This window comes from Macaca fascicularis, chromosome 1 (assembly GCF_037993035.2).
Source record: "Macaca fascicularis isolate 582-1 chromosome 1, T2T-MFA8v1.1".
Lineage (NCBI taxonomy): Eukaryota > Metazoa > Chordata > Mammalia > Primates > Cercopithecidae > Macaca > Macaca fascicularis.
In genome coordinates this window covers 215465481-215491801 of record NC_088375.1, presented here as the reverse complement: position 1 = coordinate 215491801, position 26321 = coordinate 215465481, and the positions used below count along the sequence as shown (strand labels likewise).

Genomic DNA, 26321 nt, shown 5'->3' with positions numbered 1-26321 from the left:
TATATATATTAGCTGGGTGTGGTGGCATACACCTGTGGTACCAGCTACTTGGGAGGCTTGAGCCTAGAGGTTGAGGCTGCAGTGTGCTGTGATCACACCACTACACTCCAGCCCGGATGACAGTGACGGAGCAAGACCTTTTCTCAAAAAAAAAAAAAAAAAAGAAGAAGAAGAAGAAAAGCAGTTATATTTTACCTGTTTATTCGGGTTTTAAAACCTCTATTTATTTTGTATCAAATAGTGTGGAAGAATAGGTGATTTCTAGTATGGTTTGAACTGATAAATTAAGCTCATGGATCCGAAAACAACAGCAAAAATTAAAACCCATGTCTCCGTCTTCGTGGAAGGCAGGTCTGAGTGATGGGCACAGTGGGCCCTTACTTGTTTTGTTACACATCCACTTCTCTTTTTTCCACTCTTTCAGCCCTTGTTCCTTTCTTTTTCTTTATTCCTGTCACATTTTTACACTTCTTTTTGACCGCTATTGTTATTCCTGCCACTGCCAGTACATACATTGCCTAGTTCATCTATAAAGTTTGACATTGATAGGTCTTTTTTCCTTAGTAACCCTGTTAGCATTTAAGAAGTTCCTAGGTATTCTGTTTATTCTTTATCACATCATTTTTCTTAATAGCATGTTTCACCATTTGAAATTTGTAGTTGGCTTCTTTACTTGATTGTTCCTTCTCCCTGGAATGTAAACTTCATAAGAACCGAAGGCTGTTGCGTTCACTGTTGATCCCTTAACCCCTGGTTTAGAGGAGGCGTACAATAATTATTGTTAAATGAATGACATGTATTGCTGAGAATTGTGTAGACTGTTCTCTGCCCATATTTGCTTCTTAGAGTGTGTTTATTAACTGAATGAATCAGTATTTAACTGAAATACTCCAAGTAAAGTAGATTTCTGCCCGTTCACATGTTTGATCATGTATCCTTGTGTTCTGGGGGCTTATACCAACTTTTAATTTCATCTGGGAATGTAATTTACTGTCAGTAGATCTTAATAATAAAGTAGTATTAAAAATATTTGGGAATAGTCAACTGAGAAACATAAACCAGAGAGCACTTTTGTATTTAAACAAGTAGAGGGATGATGTTGGTTTAAGGGGTAGTGCCAAAGCCTTATTGCAGGAAATTAAAAAGGAGTGAAGAATATTACATTTTATGAATGGCATGTTCCGTTAGTTTTATGTGAATGCGTCATTAATGGGTTTTGCTTATTTTATGGATTTATTTTTAAGTTTTATCAGATTTATTAGATGCTCTGGCTTTCTTTATCCACTCAGTTCAAGGGCTGTGTTGTTTATTTTCCTTGTATGTATGGATAATCTGTCTTAGTGCCCATGAGCATGAATCAGCCACACATTTCTTGTTAGTGAAACTAGAAGGCATAGTGTCTGATCAACAGAGGAGACTTTAAATCGTTCTGGTCTCCACAGAGCCGATGTCCTCAGCTTGGGCTTGTCACCCTGGACTGGATGGGAGGTTATGTCTGTTTTCAATTTCCCAAGGAAAATAAGATTTTAGGAGATGAGAAAAGTCAGACTTCCAGGGGCTGCTTCCCTGTGGTTTGAGAATTTATGAGTCCTGCAAGTGTGGGTCATAGAAGCACTAGGCCGGGCACGCTGGCTCACGCCTGTAATCTGAGCACTTTGGGAGGCCGAGGCGGGCAGATCACCTGAGGTCAGGAGTTCGAGACCAGACTGGCCAACATGGCGAAACCCCGTCTACTAAAAATACAAAAAAGTAGCCGGGCGTGGTGGTGCACACCTGTAATCCCAGCTACTTGGGAGGCTGAGGCAGGAGAATGGCTTGAACCCGGGAGGCGGAGATTGCGGTGAGCCAAGATCCTGCCATTGCATCCCAGCTTGGGCAACAAGAGCGAAACTCCATCTCAAACATACAAACACAAAACAGAAGCAGAAGCACTGTCATTGCCCTCAGAGTTCTGTTACAACTTACTCTTCTTGAATGCCGAAGGCTTGCACCGGCAGGCCAGGGACCTCTTGACCAAATTGATGTTGCTCGTGTGACAGTGACCAGGCCTCAAACTATGGATTTGCCAGAGGACACTTTGAGGAAAATCTGATTCCATCACTTCCTGGATTCATGCGGAGGTCCTGGGAATCCTTAGTGTCACTTGGAAAGCTTTAAAATTGGCTGTGTCCCTTTTCTCTTTGTTTTGCTCCAGTGTGAGACCAGAGTAAGGAATATCTAGTCTTACTGATCCATGTATTGGCCTAGAATTCTAGTTTATTCTAAAGGAAGTCAGGTTGTGTGGCAACTCTATTTTAGCGTTTGAAGAAATTCATTGAATGGTAAGCTGAAGAGTGACATGGTTGGAATTTTTGATTTCAGAAAAATCATTGATAAGAATGAATCAAGGGCTAGCTAGGATGAAGGCAGGGAGGAGATGTCATGGTGGAGGGAGAGGTCGCCCAAAGCTGGAGAGTTTCCTGGAGAAGGCTGTCCTGGCAAGCCAGGTGTGTCTAGCACAACAATGATTTCCGTTATCTTAGTAGCAAGGAAAAAGGCAAGTCATGGACATTTTCAAACAGCCTTAGAATGTATTCAGTTCAGTGAACTGTAGTGGCGGACACAGGCATTTTGTTTTTCTTTTCCTCATTTTTTTTCATTTGAAATAAATGTACCAGTAAATACCTCTCAGCCTCAGTTTTCTTATCTATAAAATGATAGTACTTGCTGCAGAGGGTTGTTGCAAATGAGGATAAAATGAGATAATCTCTAGAGCAGTTAGGACGTTGCCTGTACTTAACTAAATATTAACTGGAGGCTGGGTGTGGTGGCTCATGCCTGTAGTCTCAACACTTTGGGAGGCTGTGATGGGTGGATCGCTTGAGGCCAGGGGTTTGAGACCAGCCTGGCCAACAATGGCGAAACCCAGTCTCTACTAGACGTACAAAAAAATTAGCTGGGTGTGGTGGTACGTACCTGTAGTCCCAGCTACACGAGAAGCTGAGGCATGAGAATCGCTGGAACCTGGGAGTTGGAGGTTGCAGTGAGCTAAGATGGAGCCACTGCACTCCAGCCTGGGCAACAGAGCGAGACTCGGTCTCAAATAAATAAATAAAAACTGGAGGTTGTTACTGAAGAGTGGAGGTAAAAGAGTTAAAATAATTAACACATTTACCCTGATCTTGGCTATTGTGGGTCGTAGGTGGGTCTTATTGTGGGTCTTGGCTACTGTGGGTCTGACAATCAATATTCTAGTTTATATATGTCATAATAATCATTAATGTATACTTCTTGAAACAGTTTAATACCGGGTATTGCAGTAAGCCTTGGCAGGGGGTGGCACACAGGTGAATAGGCACTGGCCCTACCCTGGAGGGGCTTACTACCTTGAGGAATGTGAAAGGGACGAGGGATATTTGACCCCTATTTTGGAAAAGATGCAGACATTTAATAGGTGGACCAGGTGTTTCAAGCCTTCTAAGTGTCCCAGGGGAGAGGGATACTTTGGTTCCTTCTGGGAATGATGAGAATGACCATCACTTATTGAGCACTTAACCGCATGCCAGGCACAGTGCTAAGCATGTTATGTTTTACATCATTATCTCATATCCTTGTAAGGTATTTCTCCATTTTTACAATGGAAGCTCACGGTGGCAGAATCCCTCCTTTAAGATCACAGGGGCTACAGCTGCAAGGGTAGGAAGGTGAACCCCATTCTTGTAGCTATCACATGCTAATGCAGGAGATTTTATCCTTTAGGGGTTAGAGGACTTATGGGCGGCGGGGGGGGGAGGGCAAAAGAAGAGGCAGGAAAGGCGGAAGGGTGTAGGAAGTTACGGAGATTTTTAAAACAATTTTGTTGAGATATATTTCATGGCACAAATTTTCCTATTTAAAGTGTACAATTTTAGTTTATTCACCAAATTGTGCAATTATCACAATCTAATTTTAGAATATTTTAAGCTTCCCCCAAAAGAAACACTGGACACAGCTGCTCCTATTCCCAAACTCTCACCAGCTACCTTAGCCCCAAGCAACCACCAATTTACTTTCTGTCTCTGGAATCTCCTATTCTGGACATTTTACATGAATAGAATGATATAATATGGAGTCTTCTGTATCCGGCTTCTTTCACCTAGGTAGTGTTTTCGGTACTCGTCTTGCTGTTGCATTTATCCGTTCATCACTCTTTTTTTGTTTCCGAATAATGTTGTGTGGTATATTTGTACTACATTTTCTTTATCCATTTGTCAGTTGGTGGACATTTAGTTCGTTTACACTTTTACATTTTATGAATAATGCTGCTGTGATCAAGTGTACACGTTTTTGTTTTGTTTTGAGATGGGGTCTGTGTTGCCCAGGCTGGTCTCAAGTGATCCTCCTGCCTCAGCCTCCTGAGTAGCTTGGATTACAGGTGCATGCCACAGTGCTCAGCCCCCCAATTTTTATGTGGACATGTTTTCATTTCTCTTGGATATATACCTAGGACTGGAATTGCTTGGTTGTGTGGCAATTCTGTGTTTAGCATTTGAAGAAATTCATTGAATGGTAAGCTGAAAAGCGACATGGTTGAATTTCTGATTTCAGAAAGATCACTGAAGTGATGAGAATGAATCAGAGAGTGCTAGGATGCGGGGGCAGGGAGCTAGCTTAGTATATTATTGCAAATCTTGCCAAAGATGAGCTGATCAAATGAGGGGAAGCATGAACTAAGATGGGAGCAGCAGGAGTGGAAAAGAGAGATATAATGATGCTAGTACAGAGGTTATATTTACAGAACTTGAAATGCAGGCTAAAGAGTGGGAGGAGTCAGGTGGTGCCAAGCCTACATAAATGAGCATGGTAATGCTTTTGACAAATAGAAAAGGCAAAGAGGGGAATAACATTTTGTAGTTTCTTAATTTCTAGTGTGTCTTGAGATAGGTCTCTATATGCAGCTCAGTTAACAGAGATGAAAGTTACTGGTTTGTCATGCATTCATCTTCATGAAAAGAAAGGATTTGGCCTTGCTTCTTCCTTGTTAAGAAAGTATATGGCCAGGGCTGGGCATGGTGGCTCACACCTGTAATCCCAGCACTTTGGGAGGCTGAGGAGGGTGGGTCACCTGAGGTCAGGAGTTTGAGACCAGCCTGGCCAATATGGTGAAACCCCATCTCTACTAAAAATACAAAAATTGGCTGGGTGTGGCAGCGCATGCCTGTAATCCCAGCTGCACAGGAGGCTGAGGCAGGAGAATTGCTTGAACCTGGGAAGGGGAGGTTGTAGTGAGCCGAGATAGGCCATTGCACTCCAACCTGGGTGACAGAGCAAGAAGGCTCTGTCTCAAAAAAAAAAAAAAAAAGAAAAAAAAGAAAAAGAAAAAAGAAAGTAGGACAGTAAAAGACTTAGCAGCTGACTTGCCTTAAAATTAACCAGCAGATTTTATGTATTTGTTCAATAATCAAGTATAGTTAAATTGCTTGAAGTCATTTTAATGTTTAAAAAAATACTAAAAGAGGCCATTGAATAGTCATGGAAAAAGAAAGCAAATTATTGTTTTTCTTTAAGTATCAGTTCATCTGATAGATGTGGGTTACCACAAAGCATTGGTGGCTCACCAAAAATGCCTGTTGGTAGCCTGTGTTTGCAAACTGATACCTCTCTATTTCATGGAGTGATATCAATTAGGTTATACTTAAATACTTCAAAGGCTTTTGATTGTTTATTGGTTTGGGTTTTAAATTAGTACATGTTAATTGTTGAATTGGGTAGCCACATTTTGTTTGTCTTATGTATATTTAAACAATGTGACCAAAAATACTTTTTCCATTTGCGGCAGCAATATGAATAATGGAACATTGTGACCTTCTAGAGAAGTATTTTCTGTTAGTATTACAGAATAATGTAATTAGGCGCTATATGGAACTTGAAAACATACTTAAATTTTTGTTCTGGCTGTGGTTTCATGCTTTCCTAAAATGTGGCCTGTAACAGTTTATTAGTAAATACGCTGAATTGCTTTTTTTGGCAAGTACATTTCGGTATTGAATCCAAGTAAAAACACAAATATTTACTTATAAAAGTCATTTGGTGTAGTAATATTTTTCCTATGGCCACTGACCCACTAGTGAAATGTTAGGGCATTGCTAGATTGGATCCTGTTTATTTAAAGGCCAAGAGAGGGAGAGAAAGAGAAAGCTAACATTAATCGAATGCCTATTATGCCATCATATTTGGTACACTATTATCTCTTTTTTGCTTTCCCAGCAACTTGGGAAGTTTATATTCTCTCTGTTTTTCCAGCAAGAAAAGTAATGCTCAAAGAAGTTTATAGAAATTGAGAAGCTGATTTTTAAATCTCTGAAAATGTAAACAATCCAAAATAGCCAAACCAATTTTCAAAAAGAACAAAGTTGAGATTCTTGTATTAGCTGATTTTAAGGCTTACAGTAAAGCTACAAGACAGTGTGGTGGTGGAGAAGAGCTGCACATATAAATCAGTAAAATAGGATAAAGTCCAGAAATAGACCCATACATAAATGGTCAATTCGTTTTTGACAAGGCAATTTAATGGAGAAAGGAAAATATTTTCAGCAAACCATGCTAAAACAACTAGGTTTCCATATAGAAAAAAAAATGAGCCTCGCTTAAAAGGATCGTAGACCTAAATATAAAAGCTAAAACTGTAAAACCTATAAGAGCTTTCCAGTGTGGAGTCTGGAGACAACGTGCAGAAATGGCATCTCGAAAGGGGAAGGAAAAGAAGGAAGAACAGGTCATCAGCCTCAGACCTCAGGTGGCTGAAGGGGAGAATATATTTGGTGTCTGCCATATATTTGCATCCTTCAGTGACACTTTTGTCCATGTCATGGATCTTTCTGGCAAACAAACCGTCACCATGTGACTGGTGGGATGAAGGGGAAAGCAGACCGAGATGAATCCTTGCTATGTTGGCCACCCAGGATGTGGCCCAGAGGTGCAAGGAGCTGGGTATCATTGCCCTACACATCCAACTCCGAGCCACAGGAGGAAATAGGACCAAGACCCTTGGACCTGGGGCCCCGTTGGCCCTCAGAGCCCTTGTCTGTTCTGGTATGAAGATCAGGAGAATTGAGGACGCCACCCCCATCCCCTCTGACAGCACTCACAGGAATGGGGGTTGCCGTGGTCGCCATCTGTGAACAAGACTCCTCAAAATATTTTCTGTTAATAAATTGCCTTCATGTAAAAAAAAAATAAAAAAAGTAAAACCTGTAAGAGAAAATCCTTTGTGACCTTGGGGTCAGAAAAGATTTTGGGGGATACAAAAAGCAGTTTCAAAGAAAACTGATATACTGGATTTGATAAAAATTAAAAACTTTTGCTCTTTGAATCGCACTATTAAGAAAGCAAAAAGGCATGTGTCTTTACAGCAGCATGATTTATAATCCTTTGGTTATATACCCAGTAATGGGATGGCTGGGTCAAATGGTATTTCTAGTTCTAGATCCCTGAGGAATCGCCACACTGTTTTCCACAATGGTTGAACTAGTTTACAGTCCCACCAACAGTGTAAAAGTGTTCCTATTTCTCCACATCCTCTCCAGCACCTGTTGTTTTGACTTTTTAATGATCGTCATTCTAACTGGTATGAGATGGTATCTCACTGTGGGTTTGATTTGCATTTCTCTGATGGCCAGTGATGATGAACATTTTTTCATGTGTCTGTTGGTTGCATAAATGTCTTCTTTTGAGAAGCGTCTGTTCATATCCTTTGCTCGCTTGTTGATGGTGTTTTGTTTTTTTCTTGTAAATTTGTTTAAGTTCTTTGTAGATTCTGGATATTAGCCCTTTATCAATTTATTGTGGCACTATTCACAGTAGCAAAGACTTGGAACCAACCCAAACGTCCATCAATGACAGACTGGATTAAGAAAATGTGGCACATATACACCATGGAATACTATGCAGCCATAAGAAACGATGAGTTCATGTCCTTTCTAGGGACGTGGATGAAGCTGGAAACCATCATTCTCAGCAAACTATCGCAAGGACAAAAAACCAAACACTGCATGTTCTCACTCATAGGTGGGAATTGAACAATGAGAACACTTGGACACAGGAAGGGGAACATCACACACTGGGGCCTGTTGTGGAGTTGGGGGAAGGGGGAAGGATAGCATTAGGAGATATACCTTATGTAAATGACGAGTTAATGGGTGCAGCACACCAACATGGCACATGTATACATATGTAACAAACCTGCATGTTGTGCACATGTACCCTAGAACTTAAAGTATAATAAACAAACAAACAAAAAAAGAAAACAAAAAGGCAAGCCACAGAATGGGAGAATATACTTGTAATACACATGTCTGATAAAGGGCTTAGAATTCATAAAGATCTCATAATTTTAAGGTTCCCCGGCCCCCACAGACTCAGGGTCTCACATGTTGCTCAGGCTACTACTTCTGGCCTCGAGCAATCCTCCTGCCCCAGCCTCCCAAAATTCTGCAATTTAAGATGTGAGCCACTTTTCCCAGCTTTTTTTTTTTTTTTTTTTTTTTTGAGATGGGATCTCACTCTGTCATTCTTGCTGGAGTGCGGTGGCACAGTCACGGGAGCCTCAGCCTCCCAGACTCATGATCCTCCCACATCAGCCTCCTAAGTAGCTAGGACTACAGGTGCATGCTACCACATCAGGCTAATTTTTAAAAAAATTTTCTTTAATCATAAGAAGACAACAACACATGGGTAAAATTATACCAGTGGTGGATAGGCACATGAAAAGATACTTAACATCAGTGGCTGTTAGCGAAATGCAAATTAAAATCATGAGATATACCTACACACCCATTAAAGTAGCTAACATTTTTAAAACCTGCCAATACTAAGTGTTGATTAAGCTGTGAAGCAACTGAGACTCTTATACGCTGTTCATGGCAATGGGAAATGGTAGAATCACTTTGGAAGACTGTTTAACTGTTTCTTATAAAGTTAAACATATGATATAGCCATTCTACTCCTAGATATTTACCAAAGAGAAATGAAAACATATCCACACAAAGACTTACACATGAGTGTTCATAGCAGCTTTATTTGTAAGAGTTAAAAAACTGGAAACAACTGAGATACCCATCAGTTGGTTAATGGAAAAACAAAATGTGGTCTGTCCTTAAAGTGGAGTATCAGTAATAAAAGGAAACCAACTACTTTTATATAACAACGTGGATACATTTCAGAATCATTTTGTTGAGTGATAGAAGCTGGACACAAAATAATACATGCTGTATGATTCTAGTCACATACAGATTTCTAGGAAATACAAACCAATCTAATGAAGTTGAAGGAAAGAGGGGGAAAAACAGAATAATTAAAATGACTAAAGAAAGCATAGTCCAGCTGGGTGTGTGGCTCAAGCCTGTAATCCCAGTACTTTGGGTAGCCGAGGCGGGCGGATCACGAGGTCAAGAGATGAGACCATCCTGGCCAACATGGTGAAACCCCGTCTCTACTAAAAATAAAAAAATTAGCTGAGTATGGTGGTGTGCACCTGTAATCCCAGCTACTCGGGAGGGTGAGGCAGGAGAATCTCTTGAACCTGGGAGGCAGAGGTTGCAGTTAGCTGAGATCACACCACTGCACTCCAGTCTGGGGACAGAGGGAGACTCCATCTCAAAAAAAAAAAAAAAAAAAAAAATCATAGCCCATAATTCTTAGGTCTCGTAAACTTGTCCTTTTTAAAAATAGAAGGTACAGATTGTTTTAAAATGCTCTTTAGATAGATAGCATGAAAGAGAAAGAAAGGATAAATGAGTACACATTAGAAAAAATGTTGGAGGCTCTAGATAAATGAGGAGGTGGTCTAAGAAGACAGCAAATCAAAGCCACCCCTTCCCCCCCAACCCCCACCTCCGGCTTTTTTTTTTTTTTTTGGAGACAAGGCCTTACTGTTGCCCAGGCTGGAGTACAGTGGCACAATTGTGGCTCACTGCAACCTCCACCTCCTGGCCTCAAGCGATCCTGCTGCCTCAGCCTCCAGAGCAGCTGGGATTACAGGCTCGCACCACCATGCCCAGCTAGCAGATTGATCTTAACGGATACTGAGATACAAGGTATATTTGGGAGGAGTCGAAATCTAGTGCTTTTACTTCAATTTTCTTTATCCAATCTAAGCCATTAGGATGCTTAGGATAATTTATAATTATTGTAACACTCTGACATAATTGTCGACAGATTTGTAGACTTACCTTACTTTGACAAATGTTTACAAGTTAGAACAAATGTTTCTGATTGTTTGTCAGAACCTGCACATATAAAGCACTCAGAATTCCTGTTTGATAGATTTTAAATGATTAACTAAAGCAACTGATTTAAGCAACATAATTCACTTTTTACTAGGAAGGTAGTCTTAAGAAAGCTGCGAGTTTCTTGGCATCATTTCAGATGACTAAGTTGAAATTCATTTGCTGTAGGAGTTTTTTATTTATTTCTCCTTTTTTTTTTTTTTTTTTTTTTGAGACAGGGTCTCGCTCTGTCACCCAGGCTGGAAGGCTGGAGTGCAATGGCAGGATCTTGGCTCACTGCAACCCCCACCTCCCGGGTTCAAGCATTTCTCCTTCCTCAGCCTCCCAAGTAGCTGGGATTACAGGCGCCCACCACCACACCTGGCCACTTCTTGTATTTTTAGTAGAGACGGGGTTTCACCGTATTGGCCAGACTGGTCTTGAACTCCTGACCTCAAGTGATCCCCTAACTTCAGCCTCCCAAAGTGCTGGGATTACAGGCGTGAGCCACTGTGCCTGGTCAAAATTTTTAATTTCTTTACCATTTCAGCATAGTCCTGTATGTGAGAAACCATGAGCTTGTTAGCTCATAAATATCCTATTCTGATTAGATGCAAAAATATATTACTGTTTCAATCACATATTTTGTCTTGACACTAAAATAAATGCTACTCATTGTATGTATTCCCAGACAAGATTATGGAGAACTTACCTTTCTATTCCAGCTGCAACTGGATTTTTTTTTTTTTTTTTTTTTTTTTTGGAGACAGGGTCTTCCTCTGTCACTCAGGCTGGAGTGCAGTGGCACAATCACATCTCACTGCAGAGTGCTGGAATTACAGGTGTGAGCCACCATGCCCGGCCTCAACTTGAAATTTATTTTAGCTCATAACTTCTACTCTAGAAGATGTTTTAAGGCCGGGTGCGGTGGCTCACGCCTATAATCCCAGCACTTTGGGAGACCAAGGCAGGTGGATCACTTGAGGTCAGGAGTTCAAGACCAACCTGGCCAACATGGTGAAACCCTGTCTCTACTAAAAATCCAAAATTAGCTGGGCATGGTGCACGCGCCTGTAGTCCCAGCTGCTTGGGAGGCTGAGGCAGGAGAATCGCTTGAACCTGGGAGGTAGAGGTTGCAGTGAGCCGAGATCAAGCCAGTGTGCTGTAGCCTGGTGACAGAGTGAGACTTCATCTCAAAAACATATTTTTTCTTTATGAAAGCTAAATTCTTTTTTTTTTTTTAATTTTATTATTTATTTATTTATTTTTGAGATGGAATCTCGCTCTGTTGCCCAGTGGCGCGATCTCCACTCACTGCAAGCTCCACCTTCTGGGTTCACACCATTCTCCTGCCTCAGCCTCCCAAGTAACTGGGACTGCAGGTGCCCCCTACCGCGCCTGGCTTTTTTTTTTTTTTTTTTTTTTGTATTTTTAATAGAGACGGGGTTTCACCATGTTAGCCAGGGTGGTCTCGATCTCCTGACCTCGTGATCCGCCCACCTCAGCCTCCCAAAGTGCTGGGATTACAGGTGTGAGCCACCATGCCAGGCCAATTCTTGGTTTTATAATGTATGCAAGTCCAGGGATTTGGAGAGGTTTTTTATGGGGCTTGGTAGAGTAGTGCAACCTTTAAGAAAGACTCTAGCCAGGCGTGGTGAGTCATGCCTGTAACCCCAGCACTTTGGGAGACAGGCAGGTGGATCACCTGAGGTCAGGGGTTCGAGACCAGCCTGGCCAACATGGTGGAACCCCACCTCCATTAAAAATACAAAAATTAGCTGCATGTGGGGGCACGTACCTGTAATCCCAGCTACTTGGGAGGCTGAGGCACGAGAATCACTTGACCCCAGGAAACGGAGGTTGCAGTGAGCCAAGATCGCTCCACTGCATTCCAGCCTCGGCGACACAGTGACACTGTCTCAAAAAAGAAAGACCCTAGAGTGCCGCTGTACTGTCATGTCAGCTGGGTGCTGCTTCCTCGTCTTACTGTCCTTGCCGGATTTTAGCAGGCTCTCACAAGGCCTGAAACTCAGGCAGATTCTTTCAGCACCTCTTCAGATGCTGACTTGGGATATCATCGTTTGTATCAACACATCCTAAATGCAGAAACATGGGTGTACTTAAAAATATTTGACTGCCTTTTCTGTTTGTCTTTGTCCATGAGGCTTTTTAATATACTCTTTCCTATGGATCCCTGATCTATGAATTGTCATTAAGTGTGGCCACTTCCCCCTTCTCAGAAGTTCCTAGTCCTGGTCAAACCCTTGCTTTTGCCTGTACTGGTTGTCTTCCATACCATCTCTTTCATTTCTGCCTATCATGGAATACAGGAAAGGTGGAGGGAGGGCTATTGAGAGACCACAGGATGCAAGGCCGTAACATTTCCAGTCGGATGAGCTGAGAAGAGTCTGAAGTCTGGACCTTATCTCCCACTTGCAGTTGCTTTGGGGCTGCAGAAGCCAACTGGTATTTCCACCTCTGATGGCGGCTTCTTCAGATCTGTCCTCATTGCTGCCATAGTGAACGACAAAAAGTACACATCTGATGTATAGCTTCTCTACTTAATTCCATCTGTTGCTTCCTTATTGCTTACAGGGTAGAGGCCACGATCCTTAGATGGATGGCATAAAAGGTTGTCTTGCTTTATCTCCTACCTCACACTTGATAATTTGGCAGCAAGGAGCTTGCTGTAGCTCCTGTCTCTTGCCACCTTCCCTCCCACTTCCTTCTCTAGCCCCCCTGGACAGTGGGTATCCTCAGTGCTCCTAGTACATCCTGTTTCTGTCATTGTACCCTGTACTTCGCGGGTCTGATTATCAGCTGGCTCCAACACTGAAACAGTGAACATAGTGCAGGAACTTATCATTCCCCAGGGCGTGGCATAGTGCCTGGCACACAGTAGGTACACGATTTGTATAATTAAGGAAATGCCCACACATAATGTTGGCCATAAAGAAGTTTGGAAGATGTTGAGTTTTCCTGTGGTGGGTTTAAAATGTATTATAATAGCTTCATATGTCTGTGAGGAGGCTGCACTGGGAGCAGTATAGTGTCGGGATGAAGCACCATGCCTCTGGAGTCAGGCTGCCTGGCTCACATCTCACATGTCTGACCTGAGGTTCTGTGCCTCAGTATCTCTATAAAATGGGGCTCATAAAATAAGTTTATTGTGAAGATTAGATGAGAAAATTTAATCCTTGAGCATAAGTGCTTAGTGAATGCTATTCCTTTTATTTACTATTCCAGAAAACAATGTAGATGTTTTTATAAATCAAGTTATATTTTATTTATTTATTTTTGAGACAGAGTCCTACTCTGTCACTCAGGCTGGAGTGCTGTGGCGTGATATTCAGCTCACAGCAACCTCTGCCTCCCAGGTTCAAGAATCCAGTTATATTTTAGATTGATTAAGGGAATTTAGTGTTAAAAGATTATCTGATGCCTGTTGTAAGTAGCATCATTGTTTTTATAATTATCCGGGTAGAAGTTCTCAGCTTTTTCTTTGACAGCCTTTCCCCACTCACCTCACCTTATAAAAAAGCCCAGATACATACATACCCCCCACACCCACACATACACCCACACCCCCACTCTCTCTTTCACACACACATTCAGTCACCTCTCTCTTAGACACACACGCACACCACTCTCTGTTTTTTTGTTTGTTTGTTTGTATTTTTAGTAGAGACAGGGTTTCACCGTGTTAGCCAGGATGGTCTCGATCTCCTGACCTCGTGATCCGCCCGCCTCGGCCTCCCAAAGTGCTAGGATTACAGGTGTGAGCCACCGCGCCCGGCCACCACTCACTCTCTTAATGGATTGTTAAGCCCTATATATTCTGCCAGCAAAATGCTCTTCCTTTCCAAGCAATCCTACACACCTTAGAAGAATCTGCCTAGAGCAGAGCTTCAGTCATGTTATTCCTTCTAAAACATTCTTTAGGGAAGCCCACTGCTGACTGAGTGAAGTGCTGTAGACCCAGCTTCTGGTGCCTTCTGCAGAAAGGCCCGAGATTCCTTTGTAGCCTCCTCTCCTGCTGTCCTGGATGTGCCTCATGCTTCAGCTGGATTGGGCCACTCCTCAGTTCCCTGCACTGCCCTGCTTTTCTGCCACTGAGTGGAGTGCATTCCCTTCTCCACAAACTTTCGCTGTTAAATGTCTGCCCTTCTGAGACAACTCAAATGCCACCTTCTTTTTGACAACTTAAAAAAAATCTCCCTAGCCAAATGTATTCCCATCTGCCTTCTCTGGACCCATAGAACAGTGTCATTTCATGGCACTGCGGTTATGCTTTTAATCAGTTTTCTGGGTGAAATGGACTTCTTTCTGACTTCTTACCCTTCTTTATCACAAGCTCCCCAGGGAAGAGACTGTCTTATTTCTCTATGATCCTTGCTGAAGCCAGTACTCTTGCCCTTTAGTGCTCAGTAAATATTTGGACTTTTGATTTGTTCTTGAAGTGTTTTTTTTTTTTTTTTTTTTTTTTTGTGGGGGAAGAAGGTGAATCACAGTTACTATGTGTAATGTACTGTTCTTCCAAGGGTTTTACACATCTCGTGCGGTTTCATCCTCACACTGTTCCCCAGTTAGAGAAAGGCACTGTTAGTGTTCTTCTTTGCCATATGCAGAAAGTGAAACATAGAGAAGTTACATAGTTTGCCCAGGGACTGAGACACACAGCTAGTAAATAATCTAATAGTATTCACAATCGTTTTAACCTGTCTTACCCCAAATCCTTATAACCTCAAAACTGAAGAATAATCATTGTACAACACTTTCCTTCCCTGCCCCCCGACCCCGAGACAGAGTCTTGCTCTATTGCCCAAGGCTGGTGGAGTGCAGTGGCACAATCGGGTCACTGCAGCCTTGACCTCCCAGGCTCAAGCGATCTTCCCACCTCAGCCCCCCACAGCCCCCGAGTAAAGCTGGGACTACAGGTGTGCGCCACCATGCCCTGCTAAACTTTCCATTTTTCAAAGAATAAACACTCTATACTGGACTGATATTCTCCAAGGATAAAGGAAATCTTCCCGAGTGCCTTCTACTTAATAAATGTTAATAAATGTTGATCAAGTCAGTGTATGAAGGGAAATACGTTAATGATGCTGTTTCTCCATTGAGTTTTTTTTTTTTTTGAATTTTTATTTTTTACACGGAGTCTTGCTCTGTCACCCAGGCTGGAGTGCAGTTGGCGTGGTCTTGGCTCACTGTAACCTTTGCCTCCCAGGTTCAAGTAATTCTGCCTCAACTCCCGAGTAGCTGGGACTACAGGTGCATGCCACCACCCAGCTAATTTTTGTATTTTTAGTGGAGATGGGTTTCACCACGTTGGCCAGGCTGGTCTTGAACTCCTGACCTCAGGTGATCCGCCTGACTCGGCCTCCCAAAGTGCTGAGATTATAGGTGTGAGCCACTGTACCAGGCCACTTTCCACTGATTGATTGATTGATTGATGTATGTATGTATGTATTTATTTTGAGACAAAGTCTCGCACTGTCGCTCAGGCTGGAGTGCAGTGGCATGATCTCAGCTCACTGCAAGCTCCGCCTCCCGGGTTTACGCCATTCTCCTGCCTCAGCCTCCCAAGTAGCTGGGACTACAGGCGCCCACTGCCGCGCCCGGCTAATTTTTTGTATTTTTAGTAGAGACGGGGTTTCACCGTGTTAGCCAGGATGGTCTCAATCTCCTGACCTCGTGATCCTCCCGTCTCGGCCTCCCAAAGTGCTGGGATTACAGGCGTGAGCTACCGCGCCCGGCCACATTGAATTTTTTATTTGAATCATAGAATAGACATTAACACAATAGCTATAATGATGTATAAATAGGATATAATGAATCCCCGATTCTTATATTTAATTTCACAAGGATGAGAATCCAGTTACTGCTGGTACAATTGAGGAGGAGCTGGAGATATTGGAGATGTTAGGGAAAAAGGGAGTCCATAGAAAATACCCTTTTCAGCAGTTTATAGACCTCAGCGCATTTGGATTCATTGTATCTCCAACCAGTGCACAGAAGTAAGGAGAGTATTTTCTGGCTTGATTTGTTGACGATTTCTCATTGTTTCTAAGTAATTCAGGTTTTTGTTGCCACTCCTGTAGGTCAAACATCTGTGGTTTCTGTTTCCTGGAGGGGCTGCAGAGTAACATAGTCGTAAATTAACCATGGATAGTGTTAAAATCCAGAAAAACACACTGTTGTCATATGTAACAAGAGACAGTCACCTTGCTGCTCTGCTGACCTCTTCATGAGTTCTATCCCTTTGTGTAGGAAAGAGCCATGACTCGGAGTCAGACAGCCTGGGTTTGAATTCTACTTTTTATAGGTTTTCATAATAAACTTTATAATGTGATACACTGCCTGACACTTTGTAGATGTTAGTACCTCCAAAGCACACCCCCCATAAATGTGACCTGTCTTTAATGTGTTTATCTAAACTTACCAATTTTGTATCTTTTTTCTCAGCTTCCCTTTAATAATTAATCTTCAGAGCTGCTTCTCATTTTCCTACATACTTTATCTACATGTGCATTAACGAATTATATTTTGGTAAAATTTCTTCAACTATGTTTCTTGTTTTATGCATTCTTAGAAGCTGTATGGCTGTCAGAATTCTGAAAGTTGAACTAAGTGCTTACACAGTCATTTAAAAGGACCCCTTTTTGAGTTTGGCTTTTCTTGAAGCAGAGCACACCAGTAATGACTCCACATTTACCTTTCATATCTTTGTTCCTTTCCGTTGCCTGGTTTGTTTGCTTGTTCTAATCAGAATCCTGGTAATTGATGTCCACCCGAGAAATCCCTGCAGATGTTCTAGCCCCTGTCTAGTCCAGATAGCCACAGGAAGGGTAAGGTCTTGTAAAATAGCCACCTTCTTAGTATGTTTCCTAAATGCCCTATGGCAGTGTTGACTTTTGAGAAGCTGATTAATACAGACTAAAATCACCATCTCTGAGTCCTTGGTCTGGCACTTTCACATGAATGGCATTTACATGTGGACACCTGGGACAATCTGTCTTTTCCTCAAAGGATTAAGTAACACAGTTTGAAGCTGACTTAAAACTATTTTTTCCCTCATTAATGGGGCCCTGAGCATCTTTCATAAATCAGAAATGTGTCTTGGAAATGTAATTCTCACTAAACTCAGTTCCAAGGGTATTTTCTATAAAAGCACATTCTTGTTTGTTCTGTCATAACACATGCATTTGGTGATTGTAATAGCGTTGACAGAAACACGATTGAACAGGAAGCATGGCCATTATAAATGGGTCAGTTTGATATAAATTTATGTTCAAAGCACAGATATAGCTTTATTAGACACAAGACAATTCTAGGAAAATATTGATGACATTTTAAAGCAAAATGGTCTAGTTCAGCAGTAAGTCTGAAAGGATCCTCTATTTAAAAAAATGTGTATATATATATATATATACACACACACACACACCAAAGCCTGATGTGTCATATAAACAATTGCTAATGTTGGTGAAATACAGTCAACTGTGCAAAGGGCAGGAAAAAACTGCTTCTCATTTTCAGCTGTGGCTCATCCACAGTGTGATCCTACACAGCCAGTGAGTTGTATTTTAATAAAGGATTAGCTATTATACTACAATTTTTTTTCTTTTTCAAGGTCTCACTCTGTTGTCCAGGCTGCAGTACAGTGGTATGATCAAGGCTAGCACTGCAGCCTCAACTCCCAAGCTAAAGTGATCCTCCCACCCAAGCCTCCTGAGTAGCTGGGAGCACAGGCATGCACCATCATGCCTGGCTGATTTTTATTTATTTACTCATTTATTGTTACTTTGTTTTGTTTTTGTTTTTGTAGAGATGCAGTCTGACTATGTTGCCCAGGCTGGTTTCAAACTCCTGGGCTCAAGCAATCCCCACATCTTGGCCTCCTGACGTGCTGTGATTACAGGCATGAGCTGCTGCACACAGCCTGTATTACACTTCTGAAATCTTTTATCAGGGAGGTGGCAGAACTTACTACCACTTAGTGAATTCCATGTCAGACACTATTAGAGACTTTCCATTTTTCTAATGTAGCAACCCTGTAAGGTTGTTTTCACTCTACAGATGAGCAGGTTTTGGCTGGGTAGGGTTGACGAATTGGCCTGGGGTCAGAGAGCTGACTTGTAGGGGCTGGAGCAGCGGTTTGGGCCCGGCCTGTCTTGCTGCAGCATCAGTGCTCTCGCCACTCACTCAGCAGGAGAGTACATTCAGCATTTATTTAGAAATTGGATCCTTTCTTTCAGACATGTAAGAATGAAGAAGTTTTCTAGCACAAGGCTTCTAGGATCTTAAAGACTGGTAATTCCTGTAGCTTCTCATATTTGTGAACTGCCAGTTGAATATGGTACTTAGGTTTTTGCTCATGCATCTTGATGTAAGTTATACAAAATAAAATGGAGTTACTTTGCTATTTTAACTAATCTTTTAGATGTAGATTAAAATGTAGCACTGACAACTATACCTTAGGCTTACGAATGTAGGAGCCTTGTTTAAAATGTTACATTTAAGCCGGAGTGGGGTCTTTATAATTGCCATAAGTTACTGATAGATGAAATGGGTCTATAGTCTTTTTTCCCCTTTGATCTTTTATAGAAATGTTTCCAAGTGAATTTCTGTTTCTGTTCCTCTTCAGTGAGTTGTTCTTCCTTCATTGAAAGTCCATAGGCAATTGGAACTTTTGTGAAGTTGGTTGTACAGGAGCATATGTGACTACAACTTGTTCTGTTAGGGGCTAACATCCAAAATACATTGCTGCCCCGAGACTGCAATCAGATTAGAGAGCCTACTTGTTAATTCCTGCTGATTATGTTTGCTTCTAATTCTTTGCAGTGAGGTAAAGCTTTATGATCTGTGGCATGGTGAGAACAAAGAATTTTCTAAATGTAAAATGCAGTTGCGTCGAGCAATTAGAAATTGTCCATAATTGTAATGGCCAACAACATACATTTTCCCCCTTTTCTTACCAAAACGTGGCTTAAGGTGTACATTGCTGTACCTCCATTGGTTGTTCTCCTTTTAAATTTGTTGTAAAATCCTTTTAGGCATAAGATAAGGCCTATTATCTTCTGTATCTTATCAGTATTGTATATATACTGATATATTGTATATATACTGGGCGCAGAGTTCTCTGTGCTTTTTACTGTTAAAATACCATCCGATGAAATGTTAAGGAATTGCTCCTTCTTAAAAATGTGTATTTATCTATTAGCCGGTTTTATGATGTTCTGTTGGGCACTAGGCATGTATTAAATTGCATGGTTAGACTGATTCGGAGTAATTTCATTTTAGAGGAATATGTGCCAATTCTTTTTCCTCTCCAAAAGGCATGGTTTCAGAGCATGGCCCTGTGCCTAATGTTAATTCCATAAGGCTCCTTTGTTATGTTCCCCACCCCCTACCACACGCCCGCAACTGGCCTCTGCCATGAGGAAGATGTGTGCCTATAATCAGGCATTTCTTTACTTTAGGGTTATTTGTCATTTCAGACAGCATGGACTTTTGAGAACAGGCTTAAGTTGGGGAAGGCAGGGTTACATAAACTGTATTCATTGTTAAATATTTGCTTCCAGGGAAGGTGAAAAATGCTTTGTACTTTTTCCTTTGGCTTTTTTCCTTCAAAAGAGCTTGTCATGCAACAACAAAAAGTGGCCAAAGGCAGAGAAAACTCTTCTCTTTTCCATGTTGGTTTGTTTTTATTGTAAGACAAACCTTTCATGTTTTATTGTTATGAAGTCTAAACCTGGCCTAGAGGTGCCAATCTTTAGTGGAAACAGCTGCAGAGTTGGTGTCCCCTGATCAGGTGGGACTTCTTTGAAGCAACATGTTGCCTTTTAAAAGAGAATTGTGCGTGTGAGAACTTGAATCTGTAAAACTCATCAGCGGTTCCACCATTGTTTATCTTGTAAGTAACTGAGATATAGCTAACTCTAAGTAAAACATTGCAATTAAAAATCACTTTCTGAATTATTTTTTTCTGAAGAGAATAGTCTTATTACTTTTTGTCTTAAAAATACAGAAATGAGGGAAAAATCACCCTTAAGAATTGAAGATACAGCAGCCCAGCTGAACTAAGACCATAGAGCACATTCTTTGATAACTCCTTTTTGTTGGTCTGAACTGTTTATTTTTACTTCGTATTTACACTTGCAGATAAATGCCTATAATAGGAACAAAACTGGGTGGTTGGGCATATATCTGAATTCTAGAGATTAAAGATTTTGATTTTCTGCTTGATATTGATTGATGTGAAAGCATTGCTCGTCTTTTTGATTGAGTGGTACTGTTAGCAATGGAGTTGGCATCATTCTTGGTCTACTGCTAGGAAAAGTTGAGCATCAGATAGCTTTTTCTCCTTGGGGGAAAATAGAAGAGACAGGCATGGAGTCAGAGGGACAAGAAAAATGCTGAAATATTTTCCTTTGGGGCTTTTGATTTCTTAGCCAAAAAATTGCCTCCAGATGGAGAAGAGCAAAAGCTCTGATTGTAAGTCATTATGTTTTTACTGGCCTATCTCCCCATTCCATTGCCTGGTTTGGAATCTGTAAGCCAGTCCAAATCCTTTACCTCATTTTCTAGTACCAATTTACTGTCTTACTCATCTTCCAGCTGCAAGGAGTGAGGCAAATCGCCTTAAAATTGAACCTGTATCATTTTATAAGCCAAGCAACAGCAGCATCTTGCCAAGGAATATCAGTATCAATGGCTTCCATGTCCCTGAGGTTCTTGAATCACACCTACCAGGTCGTCTTCTTGTGTCTGTGACTTGTGCGGTAGGATTAGTCTGGGAATGAATTTAACAGGCCCTTTCGGCTTTGTGAAGACTTGTTACTACCCGGGTTGTCTAGCATTCTGAGCTGTATGGGGAGCACAGTCATGTTTTGGCTGTTATTTCACTGGCAGTGGAAATCTTGACATTCCAATTTCCCTTGAGGGGTAGTAATTGTTTAGGGGTTGAAACTCTAGAGGAATCCAGCGTCTGGACATGGCAGATACAGTATCATTGAGTCTGTCAGACTTGAGCCCGGATCACTGTGCCGCAACTAACTAAACAGTATCCTCGGGCAAGTCATTTTCTTCATCTGCGGCTCTTGAGGGACGTCTTTTTCCTCTGCCTAGATATTCTGGCTTGTGTGATAGCGCAGCCTTTAGGAATTGTTCTGGATTACTGCTTTTTATCTTCCTCCAAGTGCGGAGGTGGCAAGGGAGCGCCCTGTTGGCACTATCTCCTGTTTTGGCTGTGATATCCCTCTTTGAGGTTGGTAGGAGACCCCAGGATGCTGGAGGCCACTTGCCAGCAGTGTAGAGAGGGTCGACTCCCTGCCCCACATCCCACAACTTGTCTAGAGAGAACAGGGAGTCAAGTTTTTATTTCCTGTTGGGCAGGAGAACCAAAGGCATCAGTAAAACCTCTGACAAATAAAGACAGTTAGAAATTAGAAAATTAGTTCTCTACCAAATTATTAAAGAAAATCTGTTTTACGATGTTCACATTTAAGAAATGTTAATGTTAGCTTTGTGAAGTTACTGCTATGAGATTGATCGTGTCTTTTCTCCCTCTTTGTAGGTACGGGTTTTGGATTAGGAATTGTTTTCTCACTTACCTTCTTTAAAAGTAAGTGTCACTCTGTCTTTTCAACATAATGTCGTAGTGTATACATATATGTAGCAGGGACACTTCCAGAGGACACATTGGAACCCATCAAATTGTGGGTTGTCAACCCATCCATTTATGGGGTTAGGTAGCCCATTATAAAATGAATTAGATAAAGAATGTGGACTTGAAAGAGGTCAAAATGGGTTGGGCATTTCCAGCATTCCCCTGGGCACTGAGGCAGGGTACCTGTTATCCTAAATATGATATTATTGCAGAAGCCTGTACTTGATGCCAATGAGTCATTTGGCCAAGTCTGCATGCTCAGATATTTCTAATTAATTGTAATTTTTTTCTAGAGGAAGTGAAAATGAGAATCTTGCTGGTAATAGAAACAAGTAGACCAAACACATACTTCTTGGTCAAAAATTCTCCTAAGCAAAGGGCAGGCAATATTCTTTTCGTTCTGTGGAAGAACTTCTGAAGTTTGGATACTGAATAGATGCCGAGGGATCCTTTTGACCTCTTTCCGTGAAGACCAGTGGGAAATACTTGACTAGAGAATCATAATTAACACATAGTGCTGATATGAAAGAATCACTTACAGAGTGGCTTATGTAAACCCCATGACTTACTACTATAATCAAAGCATGTAAATATCGGTAAAATGCTTACATCTTTTTAGAATTCATGCATCTTACTGGCTAAGATATTAAACTGAGCAGATGATTAGAACTGATACAGAAAAGTTAAAAGATTTATCTACTGTTTTCATATTTTACTACTTTTTTTTTTTTTTTGAGACGGAGTCTTGCTCTGTCGCCAGGCTGGAATGCAGTGGTGCGATCTCAGCTCACTGCAACCTCCGCCTCCCTGGTTCAAGCAATTCCCCTGCCTCAGCCTCCCAAGTAGCTGGGATTACAGGCACGCACCACCATGCCCGGCTAATTTTTTGTATCTTAGTAGAGATGGGGTTTCACCATGTTGGCTAAGACGGTCTCGATCTCCTGACCTCGTGATCTGCCTACCTCGGCCTCCCAAAGTGCTGGGATTACTGGCATGAGCCACCGCACCCAGCCTTTACTACTTATTTTTCCTCAAACTTATCAGCATAGGCACTTAACAAGTATTTGCTAAACAAGTAACTTCACTAATTTACACCTCTTTTTTGGGGCCATTGTGAAACATTGATAAAAATGTATGGTTATGATAGTCATTAGTATGATGCATGTTGAATCCTAAGTAAATGTATTTAAGAGGATGGGGAGCTTTATCTTCTCTTAATAGTTCCCTATTGGGATTTTCCCTTTTCTGCTCACTAGGAAGAATGTGGCCATTAGCCTTCGGTTCTGGCATGGGATTAGGAATGGCTTACTCCAACTGTCAGCATGATTTCCAGGCTCCATATCTTCTACACGGAAAATATGTCAAAGTATGTACAGAATATATATTTCTCTTTCCTTCAGAAGAGAAAGATTTCTCCTGAGCCCCTGAAGAATTCTTTAGACTGTATGTAATGAGTAAACCATGTGTGTCACTGTGGCACCACTCTGAGATGCTAATTGCTCTTTGGCCTCCAGTGATGTCATCACTGTTTTGGTGCTAAAGTCTCCCCTGTGCCTTCAGATGCATATGTGTGTTCAGATACATACTCATGTGCTAGCTGATTGGAATTAAGGAACCTGCTTGAACATTTATCATCAATGGTAAGGTAGATTGTGTTAACTATCTGTAAGTAGCACTTTTCGTTTAAGATCTGAGTGCCCTATAAACATCTCACATATACTTAAGCTAAACCCAGAGACTTCCGGGACCCAGCCATGATTCTGCTTTTTATTAATTTATTTTATTTTTTTGAGATGGAGCCTTGCTTTGTCGCCCAAGTTGGAATGCAGTGGCACCATCTCGGCTCACTGCAACCTCTGCCTCCCGGGTTCAAGCAATTCTCCTGCCTCAGCTTCCCGAGTAGCTGGGATTACAGGTGCCTGCCACCACGCCCGGCTAATTTTTGTATTTTAGTAGAGATGGAGTTTCACCATGTTGGCCAGGCTATGGTTCTGCTTTTTAACTGAAGAAGGCAGTCTCGACTGTAAGTGTCACATGATTCCGCTGAAGTCCTGCCTTCAGATGGATTTTTATTTTTATTTTATTTTATTTATTTATTTATTTTGGAGGGATGGAGTATCACTCTGCCACCAAGACTGGAGTGCAGTGACGTAATCTTGGTTCACTGCAACCTCGGCCTCCCAGGTTCAAGTGATTCTCCTGCCTCAGCCTCCCGAGTAGCTGGGATTACAGGCACGAGCCACCCATGCCCGGTTAATTTTGATATTTTTAGTAGAGGCAGGGTTTCACCGTATTGGCCAGGCTGGTCTCGAACTTCTGACCTCGGGTGATCCACCCGCCTTGGCCTCCCAAAGTGCTGGGATTATAGGTGTGAGCCACCGCGCGTGGCCTTCAGGTGGATTTTTAATGCTGCACACAAGCTGGAAACTTCTTACCCACACCTCCAGAGGGAAGAGGGCGGCAGGCTTCCTCAGGGCTTCATGTGTAGCAGTCTTCCTTACTCGATGATTAGTTACTATGGGGTTTAAGTGACAGGAACATTGGAGGCTGGTGCCCAAGGACAGAAGTGGCACTTATTTTGTATTTCCAGGACCTGAAACAAAATAGGCACTCAAATAAATGTAAAATGAATGAACGAAGTAAATTATTCTATTAGAGGTAAGCGCTGATGGCCTCAGGCTTACCAAGGCATAACCTTTGTAGCAGCACAATTCTCAGTGAACAGCTTCACATTCCCTGCATGCACAGAAGCCTCAGCTTTCCAGGTTACTCTTGGGCTAGAATCACTGTGAACGGGGCAGCAGCTGGGCCAGTGGAAAGGGCACAGAAGCCAGGAGACCTGGGTGCAAGCCCGTCACTTGCTTCCTGTGTGATCTTAAGTTGTTTCACTTCTGAGCTTCCATTTTTCCTCCATAAAATGAGGGTAATAATTTCTACCTATAGTGTGGTTGTGAGATTTACACACGAAAATGTTTTTAAGCTGTGAAGTGCTAAATATATAGAAACATTGGTTGTTGTAGATGAGGCCAGCGCAAAAAGAGTGATTGACTTGTCCATTGTTCCACTGTAATAACAAATAGAGTGGAAAATGTGGTACAAATGCATGTCCTAATTCTAGTCAGGAGCTGTGGCCACAAGGGCCACCAAATCTGAAGTTGCAGTATCCTGCCACGGCCCTGCACCTGCCATTTTAGAACCTGCTCATACCGTCAGCTGCCTGCAGCCAGCCCATGGGTGCTGGAGAGATGGGAGGAGCGGAGCCATCTCTGCGCCAAACCAAGAGTGAGGTCATCACAGGGACTGTGACTGTGCAAGAAGAGGCGCCGCTGCGTGGCACTGAAGCCAGCAGCCGGCCTTTTCCACCGCTCCCTGGCTCCTCACTTTCCTGGCACCAGAGCTGATTGTGGGGAGAAACAAAAGGAGCAGAGAGAGAAGCTTCAGGTCTTTTGCTTAAAACATTTCCATTGTTCCAAACTGCGTTGTCAAGGATAATGGCTTGGGGTGATTGTATGCATATTATGTATTTAATGACTGGGAGTTCCTGTGGAAAATATTGTTCCATTTTTTACATTTGTGTGTCCTGCTCCAAAATGGCCTTGTAACTGTATCTGAACTTGAGTCTCTGCCTTGATGTTGTCATCCTCCATTCCCTGAAAAATGGAGGAAAATCCCAACTTGGGCTTATTCAGTGTCATCCTATTATGATAACTGCCTCTCGAGTGCCTAATCTGCCCCCAAGACCATCCTGGGTGCTTTATCATTAATAGTCTTTCCCTCTAGACCTGCCAGTGGATTTGTGAGAGATGTTACTATCCTCATTCAGCTGATGAGAAAGCCGACTCTTACCGGGGTTGAGAAACTTGGCAAGGCCATGTAGTTCGTAGGCTGGTTAGAACCATGCTCTCCCGCTCCCCTGGGACGCCTTTGTCAGGTTTTAGTAATTGTGATCCAGGTCATGATGGTTTGGCCCCGTTCCACTCATTTCCCACTCTTCTTCCTGTAAGATTGGGGCCGGGGGCACTCTCAGAAACCTGGGTGGGGCGTACATAGTCCTGTTGTGATCCAGTTTTAATGTAAACAGTGTGATCAGGTTTTGGCCTCTGGCTCTTTGGGTCTGACCTGATACAGCAATTAGAGAGGGTTGTCAGAATGCCGTGTTAAGTTTTAAGCTCAGTGTCCTTGCTTTACAGGAGCAGGAGCAGTGACTTCACCTGAGAACATCCCAGCGGGAGGACAAGAGAAATCATGTTTATTCCTCAGGAATACTGAAGTGCCCTGGAGTAAGCTGCCATTCTTCTGTAACAATGTTATCAGTGATGCTTTAAACTCCAGCACCTGGTTATGTATTTGAAACCAAGTCTGTTTCTTGTTTTGTATTTTCTCTCTGGAAGTTGTAAGGAGATGGTCTTAAATAAATTAAACAAAAA

At 42.0% G+C, this 26321-nt stretch overlaps 1 protein-coding gene and 1 pseudogene across 2 annotated transcripts in view; both read left to right on the top strand.

Moving 5' to 3' along the window:
* The window catches only part of MICOS10 (mitochondrial contact site and cristae organizing system subunit 10), a 30733-nt gene extending 4412 nt beyond the window's left edge, over positions 1–26321 (top strand). The window contains exons 2-4 of one of the 2 annotated variants that reach the window (XM_005544581.4): positions 21802–21849; positions 23151–23260; positions 26085–26321. In XM_005544581.4, coding sequence (XP_005544638.1) covers positions 21802–21849; positions 23151–23260; positions 26085–26099 — 173 coding nt within the window. In that variant the 3' untranslated portion in view covers positions 26100–26321. Of the gene's footprint in view, positions 1–21801; positions 21850–23150; positions 23261–25088; positions 25830–26084 lie in introns of those variants that run through there. The other variant, XM_005544579.5, reaches the window with a different exon arrangement.
* On the top strand, positions 6659–7202 carry LOC141408744 (small ribosomal subunit protein uS11-like; annotated as a pseudogene).